Raw genomic sequence first — 14,167 nt, 5'->3', positions numbered from 1 at the left:
TTCAAAGAATTATGTCTATGTAAGAAGGAGCACTATTGTTTTAACAAACGAGCAAAAATATATCAAATATGAAATTCCTTTATATTAGAAATGCCAACGTTTGTGCAATTCTTGACAAGGTGTAAACCAACATTCATTTTAGATGGCAATGGAGAATAAAAAGCATTTATTTGAGCAAAAGGAGCTGCAGCCCAGGAGACACAGGTTCAGGTAGCAACCTAAGCTCCTCTCCAGGTTCCCAGTTAGGTCTGTTTTAGTAAATGAGGTGTCCAAGCTGTGCAGCTCTGACTGGTTGGAATGGGTACAAATGAGGCTCAGTCTGTGTAGTTCTGATCGGGTGGGGCGGGTCTCATGCTGTTGGTGGAAAGATGAAACCGGGTTTTCCACAGTGGTTGACTCACATGGTGTAAACAAGCCGGGCACAGAGCTGAGGGCCAAGAGTTCAGCCTGAGATTCTTCCCAGTATTCAGAGGGGGTAAGGAGGCCCTGTCAGCATGTCGCCCCTAGGTTCATCCTTCATAAACTTTTGGCCATCGATTCGCCATGGGGAGTCCATCTCAGCATATTAATTCCTTCTCGGGGGTCACATTACATGAGTCTTCTCGGGGGTCACAAAGGTTATCCAAATTTCAGATACTGTTTAATACGTCATTTCTATCTAATTAAATATAATTCATAATCTTGTGGGTTCATTTTCTTCAGTAAGACCTTTAAAAATTGTGTTACCTGTTGGCCTTGCCAATATTATGCTACATATTGTAGTCTAAGTAAGTGAATTCATTGATCAGATATTTTTATTTTTTTTAAATATATCTTTATTGATTTCAGAGAGAAGAAGGGAAAGGAAGGGAGAGAGATAGAAACATCAGTGATGCAAAAGTCACCCATTAGCTGCCCCCTGCACACCCCCAATTGGGGATCGAGCCCGCAACCCAGGCATGTGCCCTGACCAGGAATCGAACTGAGATCTCCTGGATCCTAGGTTGATGCTCAACCGCTGAGCCACGCCCAGCCAGAAGATCAGATTTTTACTTTTTTTTAGATTTTTTTGGTGGTAGGAAACTGTTGATCAACAGTTCCCTAAACTAAACTCCTATGTGCTAAGCCATGTTCTATTGTTGGCTCAGGAGAGAGAAATGAGACAGTGAACTGATTTTGAAGAGAAAAAGGGGGTCACGAGGTGGTAACCCCTTCCCTCACATTCGTTCTGCACCCTGCGACTGGGAGATGAATGTGCACACTAACGATAGAATCGCTGCCTTATATTAAGGGGTCGCCCCGTCCTAGGAACTCTTCGCGGCTCTAGGAACATGAGCTCATTTATTCTTTACCACCACTGGTGACATAAGACTTGTTATTTGCATGCCATGTTTGTGGGAAATGAAGTTCAGAGAGACCAAGATACCTGCCCAAGGTCACACAGCAAGTAAGAACTAGAGCCAGGCTTTATCCATAGGGGTGTATTGAATGTCACACCCAGCGCGAGGTAGACTGCTTTCACTCTGGAGCTGAAGATCTGAGCTCCTCACAGGACGACCCTTAGGCTAGTGTTGCCACTGTGAGCCTGTGAGAGATGACCAAGTAATGGCGATCAGTTGATTAAAGTGACAAAGAATTATAAAATCATGTTTAAAATGAATAAAAACACCTGAGATGAAGAAGGCCCCTTTAAGAAGATGGTAGCCTCTAATCAAAGAAAATGATTAGATGAGTTAGCCTTTGAGATGAAAATTCAGTTCCTACTCCCAGGCCATAGGGACCTAACAGAGGCTTCTACCATTGACTTTTTTTTTTTTTTTTTTTAACACAATTTAAATCCCATAAAGAAAATGAAACATCAAACTTTTTTCCATGAAACATAATACAAACAGCTATAAAATGCCTAATTGGTTTCTTTTATATTTGATTTTCACCATTCATGTTGCAGAAAGATGCAGAGCCCTGCAGAAAGAGTTCACAATCCTGTCCCCTGTATTGCTCTGGGCACTGGAAGGCTGGCTGGGCACTCCGATGTGTGATTACATCCCGTCCTCCAGCTCTGTGGTCAGTGGCTGCTCCAAGTAATGACTGAACCCACGGAGGCTGGGGAGTCACCATCCCGACTTCTTCCTGCCAGTGCCTCAGTGAGTCACTGACTATGGAGAACACTCATTGCGGTGGGCTCTATAAGTTTAAAGGAGAGAAGGCCCTTGACCAAGGGGGAAGGGGAGAAATGGGATCCTGTGCATTTTCCGGAGAGATGCTTAGCCTCTCTGGTCTGCAGTTTCCTTCACTGAAACGTGGGGACTGTAGAACATACTCTGTCTTCTTACAGGAATGAGGTCAGTGTTTCCTATCCAGGACATTCTCTCCAACATAGTATGAACTCCAACAAGTCTCACTAATTGAAGAAAAGTATTGGTGAATTAATTAACGTTCCCTCCTTACTTTTCAGTGCATTTCACATACAAGGGTAAGGTTTATGCTTACTAATTATCCTTACTAATAAAACTAGTCAGCATTACTCTTCAACACCAGAGGGACTCCCTTCACCACTGAAATACTCCCTTAAAGTTGGGAGTGAGCGGCGAAACCGTTAGACACAGTCACTCCTGAGGCTGCAGCTGCCGTCCAAGGACTCCTCCACCTGCCCAGCCCTGCTTCAGCAGTGAGCTCGCAGCAGCTTCCTCTTTCTGGTTGGCTTGCTAGACAGTTCCATCCAGCTGTCGCACAAGCACCCCCGATCTACACGCCCAACCCAAACTTAATTCAGCTTCTTTCCACCAAATTCACTTCTTTTAAATTCACAGTCCCAGGCACCAAGATCACAATCCACTCAGCTTCTCAGGTAGGGAAGCTTAAAACCACACTGGCATTCTCTTGTCAGTCATCAAATCCTGATAAATCTCCCATCGTTCATTCAAGAAGTCTTGATTGTGCGCCAGTTATATCTCAGGCACCACAGGGCATACTAGACAACAGGATCCCTTTCTCTCTTTTATTTTTTTTGCCATTTTAGACTTTATTCGACAATCAGCAGTTCTCATCCACATGAACTCTTTGTAGATCTTTGAAAGTGGTGCCAGGTACGTAGGCAACCAACGCCTGGAGCTCGTTTGCGGACTCTTCGTGCTCATTACATTTGCTAGGCAACTGTCCTCGAATAGTGCACGGGACGATCTTTATTCCTCTGGCCCAGGCAGCTCTGGAGCCTGGTGTCCGTGCGCGCATCTGGAGACCCCATCCCCTTCATGGCAAGTTTCCAGGCCTCTGAGTGCCCGAGGGGCACGCTTCTTGAAACCCACTCCATGGATGTGCTTGTGAATGTTGACGGTGTGTTCTCTGGTCACCACCTCGTTGATGGCAGAATGGCCCTTCTCGCCACCCTTCTTTGCGGGAGCCACCTCGCCTTGCCCCAGTGGGAAAGGAAGAGCTCGAGGTGTTGTGGGAGAGGGAGAAGCCAATCCCTGCCTCTTGAAGCTTACATTGTGCTGGGGCTCAGGCCCACAGACACTTGAAAAGCCAATAAGCAAAGTGGATTGTAACTGATACAAAAGAAACCAACAGAGGGTGACTTACTTTAGATGGAAAAGGGGACACGTTCTGTCTGTATGAGGACCTGACAGGTGGCCCGTGAGGCTGGAGCACAGTGCCCTGGGAGGAGGCTGGAGTAAGATGACGTTGGAGAGGTTTGCAGGGCCCTGGTCCTGGATGACAATAAAGGGGGTTGGAATTTGATCGGAGACTCGGGGAAGCCAGTGAAGTGGTTTCAGCTATGGTGTCAAGTGACCTGAGTTGTGTGTTCCTCTCAGCCTGGCTTCTTTGGGAGAAGAGGTTGGAGGTAGACAGCGGCTTGGAGGCTGCTTTGATCATCCAGGCTGGAGATGAGAGAGGTCCAGCCCAGCTGGTGTTGGTGCAGGAGCAGAGAAGCTCTGCCTCTTTTCCATCCTCAGCTTCCCGGATTATTTTAAGCCCTCTGTGTATTGCATTTTGACTTTCATTAAACCCCGCCTCCGGCAAGCCTCTAGGTTTATATGCTCCTCAAGTGTCCTCCACACTGTCTGCCAGGTAGACTTGGACACTCTTCTGCTCAGAGATCCCAGCTCATTGCTCACTGTCCTACAGTCTCTCAAAAGGAGACGAAGGATGTCACACAATTACCCCAGAGCGATTTCAAACACTGCTGACCCAGTCCCACGTGGCACACAGAGCCATACTCTCTCCGGGCCCCATGAGTGTGTACTTTAATAATTTTCTCCAGAAGATGTAGAAAACCTGCTCTCCTATTTTCCCACCATTTCCAGGAATAATGGCCTAGAAGACATAACTTAGCTAAACACGAGATCCATCAAGGAACTTTTGCACGTGGCTGGCCTGCCCTCCATCCACGGTCAGCACCTCACCATCTCCTGTTCTACCTTTTATTCACTCTGTTCCCTCAATCCTGAAAAAGGGGAAATACTCCGTTACATTGTGTGGGAAGGTGGGTAAGCACAGAAATAAGTAGGTGATTATAAGACAACAGGGTAGATATTTTGGAACAGGTTTGGGAAGATTGAAGGATGTCAAGGGAGGTAGCAAGATTCCTGCTGCATCCTTAAGTCACTAGCACAGGGTCTGCAAAATAAGGTGTTGATGAATGAATGAATGAATGAATGAATGAATGAATGAATGATGAATGCAAGCCACACCCACTACTCTTTTTAGCTGAATCGATGTCGTTAAAGCAGCAGTCACTTTACATCAAAATAAGGAAGGACCACTGAAACTAAGATTGCTTTTAAGACAATGCGTTCCAAATGAGAAAGGACTCCACTAATCAGAAAAGACATTTTATTTCCAGGCTTCTAAGAGGGTTCTACAAACAATAGAGGCTTAAAGTGGAAAAAAAAAGATAAAAAGAAAAATAAGAAAAACAAATATTTTTTACTACTGAAAAGAACACAGCCTTTTTTTAAAATACTTAAACATAAAAATGTGAAAACATTCTTGTCAAATTGAATCCAAACACAGTTGTAGAAAAAAAGACCATTCATGGTGACAGTGTTACGTGTGGCTGTGTCCTTGGTTAAATACTATTCATACTCCTTTTGAGTGATTTCTCATTTCAGATTCAGTTGGAGAGCTGTGCAAATCTAGCAAAATATTCTTTGGATTACAAAAACTATGTAAAAAATGAGCAAAACCTGCAATTATGGAAGTGTTGAGAATGTGCTATCCTTCACCGAAATGAAAGATTCCAAAGGGACATTGTCCACAGAACTGATTCCATTGAAGTCTTCCGACAGCTTGACTTAAATGCAAAGTAAATGGAAGTGAGCACTTTCATAGAAACATTTTTCTTTGTATGCATTTTGACTCAGTCATAAAAATAGCATGTAGCAAGCTATCAAGAAATGCTTCAAAGAAACTTTCACAATAAAGTAAAAAAAAAAAGAAAAGAAAAAGATTGTTCTAAAAATTGTCTGCAATCCAAGAGCAAGGGGGAAAGCGGGAAGCACTTGCAGCATGACCTTGTGTGGTCTTTCCCCCCGAGCATTGCTACCTTTTTGACCTTCGGCCCAACTGAGCAGGTGCGATGACCTTCGTGGAAGCTCCGGTCCCCGGCAGCTGGACGGGACTGCGGGGGACTGTAGGAGCCTGCAGGCTCACTCACCATCAAGCGGCCTTCACCCTCAGAACCCTCCACGGTCCCCGCCCTCATTCCCAGCTTATGGCCCAAAGCCGTATTTTAAAACAAAGGTTTGGAAATGAATTGCTCTTTCTCTTATCAAAATTTATAACAGCACCTTCTTGTAAAAGAAGTTAAAGTTAGGAGGAAAAGTAAGCAGTTTAAACTGCCAGAGTCATGGTGACACCCTGGCCAGATCAAAGTAAGGGAATATAGAATAACAGCGGAGATCGGATAACTGCTCGTGGCAAATTTATATTTTCGACCCTTCACTCCCCCAGCCCCAAATGCTCGGTGTGGGGCATAAAAATCTACATCTTGAACGTTACAGTTCTGATCACCTCACTCCCTCTCGGATTCATCTCTCGTAACCATAGAGTTACTGATGTATAAGATAAATGCATATCATGTAACAAATACTGCAAAGTCATAGACTGACCTAGATCTTTAGCATCCTCCTGTTCCAGATGTGCGCGAAGAGAGGCCGCGAAGCTCAGATGAGAACGTGCAAAGCTTCACAGGATGTTACAGAATCTTATCTGAAAACGCATCTGCAAAACAGGCTTGATTTCAAATAAACGACAAAAGCAGCGGGGTACAACAGATCATAAGTAGGGTTATTAAAAGATCAACATCTTGAATTAGGAGTAGAAATGGGTCGTTAGAAAGATTTAATTTTTCCAATGTGAAGAATCAAACCCAGAATTAAAAAAGAATCTTTTTCTTTTATTTCAAAGGTTGCTTCTTATATTGAAGCTCATATTAAAGCAACAGTACAATGTTCATAAAATATAAGTGTGATGCCGTAACATTTCTTACATGTCAGAATACTGATATCTGTATGTATACTAAAAATAAGAACTTTAAAATTGTACAAATAGATACATTAAAAATGACATAGAAATAGGGCGCCTCTCACTGAAACAAGACAGTTATATCTGGCACATATTAGTTTAGGATGAAAGTAGAAGCAAAAAGATTTACAAGAATCAGCAGTAACAAGATTGATGCTCAAGAGACATAATTGTACATTGTATTGTACATACATTGTATGGGTTTAAGCTGGCTGAATATTATATATTTCAAGTTTAAAAATGCACTACATAGAGAGTGTCCATAGTTTAAGGCGAAATTACAGCTCAGAACTGTTGTCCTTTCTAATTTTGTGGAAGCTTCTTTGACAAATAAAATAAAATAAAAAATAGAAAAGGAAGAAAGAAAGACTTAGATGTTCGTAACACAGAAACGATTCCCTTCATTGTAAGTTCACCGTCGGGCTTCTCCTTCACTTAAATATTCTTGTACGCCAAGTGGTTTTCCTCCGGGGAAGCCGATCAACAACGTCAGTGTTTGCCTTTTTGCGAGCAAAGGTACTTCACAGTATTTACCGCTTCGATGCCCTCGCGGTTTTATTAAATGCATCCTCTCTGTAAAAACGGTGCTTGTTCCAAATGAGCCTTCCCTTGATTTAAAAAAAAAAAAAAAAATACCTGTTTACCTATCTTCTAGATCCTTCGGGACGCCAGACACAGTTCTTAAGGCCAAATTTGTATCGTTACTGTTAAGAGTCGTCATCAAAAGTGTCTTTGGAACCGTACAAGTCCGCTAGTTTCTTAAAACGAGGTCCCCAGTTCTGTAGGTAGTCATAGTCCAAGTCCGAGTCGGTGGTGGCGGACTCCAGGGAGCTGAGGGAGCCGGCCACCGAGCCGCGGCCCTCGTAGCCGTAGATTTGGATGGAGTCGTAGGGCGGCGCCGTGGGGTCGTTGTCCGCCTCCTGTATCCTCGCCGTGATGAAGTCATCAACGTCCACGCTGTTGGGCGCCGGCCGGAGCCCGGGCCTGGGCATGTACTGGTACTCGGGCTTGATGTCCTTGCGAGGGATGAAGCCGTTGATGCCGTCGGGGTTCTGCAGGGTGGCGATGTCGAAGGCCTCGGTGTCCTCCTCTCCCCCCCCTTCGTCGTCGTAGGTGATGATGTTCTCGCGGACGTCTTCTTCCTCAAACACGATCAGGGGCTCCTTCTTCTGCCTCCTCAGTGTCACAAACAGCACGACAATGACTGCAGGGAAAGAGAAGGGAAGTGAGGACAGGCCGGGCCCACCGGGCCCGGGTCCTCTGCCCGCCGTGGGGCGCAGAGCCGGGCCGGTCTCGGTGAGGGGGGCTGCACCTAGAACCCCCACAGGCGCACACACCTGCCCCGCGCCCGCCGCCCCGCAGAGGCCCGCCGGGCCCACGGCACATCCAGGCAAACCTCTCTCGAGCTGTTTTGAGCTTGGTGCACACGAATCTGACACGATTTGGAAGCCATCTTCCTAAGAGTTAGCAAGATCCTGAATATGTGATGCGCAGCCTCTTAAAAATGGCTGAGGCCAGTTCCTTTCTGCAAAGGAAGACAGCTGCCTCTCCCAGGGCAGGGGGTTAGAGGCACATGCAGAGCGCTCAGGCCCGGCCTTTCCCTGGGAGGTGAGGCCCAGCTGCTGCCCAGAGCTCTGGGGGTGGGGTCCGCCTTGACCTACTCTGTCTTAATGAGAAATGTCACCATAAGCACGGCTGAAGCCTCTTCAAACCACCCTACACGGGAGGGAACGTTTAGAGAGACCCCAAGAGACACGTCTTCTCTTATTTGTTTGAATATAGGAAAATTGCATCAGCTGGAACTCCAGAGGAAGCAACTCTGTCCCCTCCCCTCTGCTGGAAGGGATCCCCCTAAGCTCAGGCAACCTGGGACGAGTGAACAGAGCCGCTTGTAGGGAAAGTTCAGACAGGGCTTAATTCTTTATCTGTCGCCTCCTCACAGGGGGCTTGTACACTGTCCCATTAGAGCACCTCCCCCCCCCCCCCCCACACACACACACACTCAGCAACACTGGAGAAAATGTTTGTGGCTGAATTTGGCAGGCGATCTGAGAGCCCTCTGGGCCCCCCATCACTCTGGGATGCAGGGATGAGTGCCTGCACCTGCCCAGGCTGTACCTGGCCCTACCGCTCACCTACGGGGACCTTCCTCTGCGCCTTGTTCTTGACAACACTTCTGCTATGCAGTCCTGTGAGGCCTGGCAACTTCATCATCAGCCTTCTCCCCCTTCCCCTCTGCTTGTTAAGTTGCTCCCCCCACTCACACCCCACACGCCATCCCGTAAAATGCACGAGAGCAGGAACTGCCTCTTTGTCGCCAATGTTACCCACAGTGTACAGCATAGTTCTGGTAACCGGGCTGCCCTCGAAAAACATCTATGTTTCAAGGGTGGGCACCGAGCAAGGCCCTCCCTGCAGGTGACGGGAGGACCCCTTACCCAGGAGAATGACGATGCAGGCCAGGATGGCGATCAGCGCCCCCGTGCTCAGGCCGGCGTTCAGGATGTAGGCCTCGGCGTTGCAGGAGAGCAGGGCCCCGTTCACGTCGCACCCGCAGACCTTGATGGTGAGGGTGTTGGTGCTACTCATGGGCGGGATCCCACCATCGCTGATCACGATGGGCAGGAGGTACAGATCCTGCTTCTGCCGACTGAACCCCCCGCGCCGGGCATACACCCCAGCGGTGTTATCTGTCGGAAGAGGGGAGACAGGGTGAGCTCTCAGAGCCGACCGTTCGCATCACAGCCTGGACATCTTTGCATTCAGCCTGGCGGGTCTGAGGGTGCTCCTCCCAATGCCAAGGTTAACAAGCAGTTCTCGCCACCTGTCCTTTACTCTCGGTGTCTCTAGGCGCTGCAGTCATTTGGTGTGAATATAGCACAGAATAACCTCTCTGCATTTTGGAACAAAACTCAGAAATCGGCTCTTTTTTATCTGGTGGACACAGGATGCCTTTATTGACGAGATAACCACACCGTTTTCTAGTTGGGTGCTGTCCTTCATTAAATACAAGCAAGTGTGGACTTCAACCACATAGCCTATGTTAGTACAGGATATAAATAAATAAGTAAGTGGGAAAACACACACAAAAACCCCTTCCTTTCCTTCTGTGTACTTTCCTTACTTCATGATAAGCCTTTGGCCAGTTTTTGTTCATTTATTGGTGGGGTTTTTTAGAGCTTTCCTGCCCACCCTCCAAAGTCGTCCTACAGAAAAATATCTTCTTTAAGAGAAATATTTTATAAAACCCAGCAGCAGGTTTTTACTTTCTTTGAAATTCAAACACCATCAGGCACCCAGTTGAACTGGGTGGGACGTGCTTAAAATGAGTCCTGCTTAAAATGATTCCAAGTTTTCTCTCTAATTTTCTAAAATATGTTTTTATTGACTTTAGAGGGACAGAGAGAGAGAAAGAGAAACTGTTGTTTCTCATCAGTCGGTTGCCTTCCACACAAATCCCAACCAGAGATAGAACCCACAACCTGGGCGTGTGCCCCGACTGGGAATCGAACCGGCAACCTTTCAGTGCACTGGACAGCGCTCAACCAACTGAGCCGCACCCACCAGGGCTGATTACAGGTTTTCCCTGTTGCCTACACAGCACAGCCCACCTGTACACACTGCCCAAATCTAGACCTGATCTTGCCTCCCAGGCTCACATCCAGCCCCTTCCCACAGGCCCCAAGTCAGCCTGGCATGTCAGAGTCACGGCTGTCCCGAGGCAGAGCACGCAGTTACAGGCCTCGTCTTTTTACCTGCTGCTCTAATGCCCCCAGAGCCGTTCCTTTGATCAGGGCAGGTGAACTCCTCAGGCCTCAAAATTGAATCCAAAAGTCATCTCTTCAGGGAGGCCTTTCTAGACCTCTTCTGTCACCTCCTCCGTGACCTATAACACTGTATATTCCTAGAGAAATTGCAATCCCGCTACTCTGTCATTATTTGATGTCTCCTAGACCATGAACTTCTGGGAGAATGGGGATTTTATCTGATCCCTCTCAGCCTCTCTCCAGTGCTGGACACAGAGCAGACATTCAATCAATATTTGTTGAACAAGTGATGTAACTGTGTTCTGGGAAAAGTTTGAACCAAAATTCCAGATGTTAGCTTTCATATATTTCTCAATCTTCTGTAACCTATGTCCCCAAATGCTCCCTCCTCATCTGTTCTGCATCTCTCGACACACCAAAATTATGTTTCCCAGGCTGTACGCTCTGGAGGGAAACACTGGTACTATAATAAAACAGTTCCATCAAATCATACACACACACACACACACACACACACGGATCCTCAGTGTGGCTGGCCTGCCTCTGTTTGTGAGTTAAGAGTCAGTAATTTATAGCGATATGAATGTTATTCCCCAACACGATGGCCCAATAGCTAGCAGGCTCTCAATGGACTGACAGAACCGTGAATTAGCTCTTGTCGTAGGAGAAAATATGTTAGAATCTCAAAATTACATTTATATATTTTAGGTTAAGGAAATGTAATATATTCTCTGTGGGAGAAAACACACATGTAAACGGCAGCTTGAGTCCCCCTTAGGGATGAGCAGGGGCTCGGTAGTGGAAGGTAGAGTGTGCGCACCAGCCCGGTGACGACAGGGTCTCGGCCCTTCGCTGCCAACATCTCAGTCACGACAAGGCCGAAGAGCCAGCCCTGGTCTCTGTATTTCCTGAATTGTGTGTGACTGACATCCATTGCTCTTATCGCTGCAAGAAAATGGTACATACTACGGAAAATCATGAAAACGTTAAAATTAAATGGGTCGAATAAAACGTTCACTGTAAGTTCCGTTTCCTGACTGTTTTGGTCCTTTCTAGGCTATACCACTGTTCTAGGCTTGACAATTAGAAAATAATTTATATATCCCTAATAAATTATTTCAAATACGTTGTTTCCCCTTCTCATGGTTTCTTTGGAGTTCAGTAAGACTTTCGCAAATTAAGCTACGCTGTCTACCCCCATTTTAATGATCTGAAATGTCACTAACAATATCATGAATAAAAGTGAAAATTAAAAATGTAAGAAGGAAAGCTCATTAGTAAAATGGCTTGGCTAAAGGTACCTCTCTGATGTGGGGGACATCCCCAGTGTTCCTCGTTCATTTACTGGGTTCCACCCTATCCCTCTCGGCGTTGGTTTGGAGGAAATGCGAGCTGAGTGGTTCTGGTGTTTTAAACCTGTGGAAGCCATAATTTAAAGTCTGTCCTGCACTGTGCCATCCACGGAAGACTGTCCCTCCAGATCCCAGCAGGCTGGCTTACACATGAAAGCAAATGAAAATCAAACACTAATGGAAACCACGGATCTGAGCAGGACACCAGCCTGTGAATTCAAGATGCTCCTTTTTCTGAACAGCGGATCCCTCTCAGACTCACTGAAACCACCACACAAAAGCTCATCAAAGTCCCCAGCTGACTGGAGCATTTATAATCTCTGAGCGATAGATCAGTGGAATCTCGAGGACTCTTTTTTAATCTCTTCTAGTCAAATATGTTTTACATACGAATGTTAAGATTAGCTCCAGAGGTGGGAAATAAATGGGCTGAGGGTCTCTTTTGGGGCATATACTAATTATACACTTTAGAAGGAGTCATTTGTCCCATTTAGAGCCTCCCTCACTCATCTCTTAAAATGAGGACCCTGGTTGACATCAAGCATGCCTGAAGTACAGGACTATTGTTGGAACCGAATAATGTAATAAAAGCCGATGGCTGTTCTCGTGCTGTGCTTCCAGAGGGCTCAGGGATCCTACCAGAAAAAGTAACACCCAGTCCTGAGACCCTCCAGGGCTGGAGAATCGGTGCAGGGTGAATGTGGGATGGGAAAGGTGTTTAACTAGCTTGGCTGGGCACCAGGGTGCCCCCCATGCAGCCTGAGTGGATAAAATATTTCCCTCTAGATCCAAGCGGCCCAGCACCATTGGGAGGACGAGCTTTTCTTCCAGAGGGACATTTTAGAGGATTCAGTGCTGTGGCCTGTAATGGTCCTCCTTGTGGTCCACTCTGACCACCGATCTTTCACTAAAGAGGCACAGTGGAAAGGCACTTCATGAAAAGCAAGTCTAGAAAAACAAATGGTAAAAAAAAAACCCACCAATAACAGGAGCCCTATTCTGGAAATCAATTTTGCATTTTAGGTTTGACTACAGCTTCCCTTTCATCTGTTACTTTTAATTAGCCAGCTATTCTCTATCTGTATTTAAGAGGGTCCCCTCACTTGGGACACACACATTCCTGAGGTTTCTGGGTGACCCAAGGGGAAAAAGAGGTTCCATGATGACAGATTTTCAGGGACGTGTCAAATTGGCTCCACATTTAATAAGAGGAGGCAGAAAAAGGCAACTGTATCTAATTTTAAATATCCACCAAGAGATTTCTTAGATCTTTCTCCTTTATAAAGCTTCCAAAGAGCAAATCTCTTAGTCTATAGGGTCACACAGACCTGGTTTGAATCTTGAATCATCTACAGATTCATTGCCTTACTTTAGACACATTAAGTAAATGCCCCGAGTTTCTCTCTTCTCATCTAAGAAAGTAATAATTTTAGGGTTAAATTTGATGATATTCATTACAAAAGTACTTAGCACAGTGCCTGGCTGTGGGAGATGTGCAATAAATATTAATTCTTTTCTGGAACTTCTCCTTTTTTGAGCAGGAGACTAATGAGGAAGAGCAGCTTATTGGCAAAGAGAGGAAAGTGAATTCCTGGAAATGTCAGCGCAGCCTGGAAAGCAGCTCGCCGCCTCCACCGAGGGCCGCGTCACCCAGAGGTAAGGACACAGTCCACACTGTTCAGTCCGGGCAACGTATTTCCCAAGGTAAGAAAATGCTTCTCAAGCACCTCGGTTTTTCATCTTGACACCCAATGTTCTCATCCTTGGCTACAGACACTGAACCAGTTCCATTATTTCCCCTCCACTTAGGCAAAAACTTGCAAACGGGGCCATTCATTACCAGTAGATGTCATGCACAAATTATAGTGTCCTGTTAATGGAAAATAAACTCAAGATTCTGATTTTTATGCCTACAACCTGGACTGCTAATCATACGCTGTTTTTGCCTGCACACTTTGTCGTTACACTAACACAATGTAAAGGTTCCTGAGAATGGGGATGCATATATAAAGCTTATCGTGACAATGTGGCCCAATGGAGGGGCACATACAATTGACAATAGAAAGGGAAATTATAGTTGACTGACCCAGTACGTTTTGGTGATCTAATGCCATGTTAAAAGAAAAAAAAGCAAGCAGGACATTAGTGTCATGATTTTTTTCCTGGACCTCTCTTGAGAATCTCCCAATGCTATTAAATTCTCCAAAAAGATACCATTAATTTCTCTATGATCTAATACTCTACTCTTGCGTTCTTACATTGCTTGCAATTTTTCCAACTCATGGTATAATGTTGACATACTATTTTTGTTTTTACCTAATGGTTTCAAATATCAGACTCTTTTCTAAGATAAATGTCTCATGATTCCTGGTTCATTGAATATGACTTTTTATTGTAATTACTGGTTCCTAGGATGTGACTTTTGATATTAATTACCATCTTGGTTGCCATCAGCCACAAACAAAGCTTTTTAAGGCAGTATCTTCAACTTTTGTTAACGTCACTGGTTATTAAAATTCACCGTTTATTTAACGAATTAAAAAA

General features: G+C 45.5%; 1 protein-coding gene and 1 pseudogene across 2 annotated transcripts in view; both read right to left on the bottom strand.

The window, feature by feature from the left end:
- Positions 1-2,690: 2,690 nt before the first annotated feature.
- LOC107537376 (large ribosomal subunit protein eL31 pseudogene) lies at positions 2,691-5,638 on the bottom strand (annotated as a pseudogene).
- A 717-nt stretch (positions 5,639-6,355) lies between these two features.
- CDH11 (cadherin 11) overlaps positions 6,356-14,167 on the bottom strand; it is a 118,505-nt gene continuing 110,693 nt past the window's right edge. For both annotated transcript variants that reach the window (XM_087827567.1, XM_016213114.2), the window contains 2 exons: positions 8,943-9,194; positions 6,356-7,708 (listed from right to left, as the gene is read on the bottom strand). In XM_087827567.1, coding sequence (XP_087683693.1) covers positions 7,212-7,708; positions 8,943-9,194 — 749 coding nt within the window. In that variant the 3' untranslated portion in view covers positions 6,356-7,211. The remainder of the gene's footprint in view (positions 7,709-8,942; positions 9,195-14,167) is intronic.

This window comes from Miniopterus natalensis, chromosome 18 (genome assembly GCF_054644295.1).
Source record: "Miniopterus natalensis isolate mMinNat1 chromosome 18, mMinNat1.hap1, whole genome shotgun sequence".
Taxonomy (NCBI): Eukaryota; Metazoa; Chordata; class Mammalia; order Chiroptera; family Miniopteridae; genus Miniopterus; species Miniopterus natalensis.
This window is presented reverse-complemented; position numbering and strand designations above follow the sequence as displayed.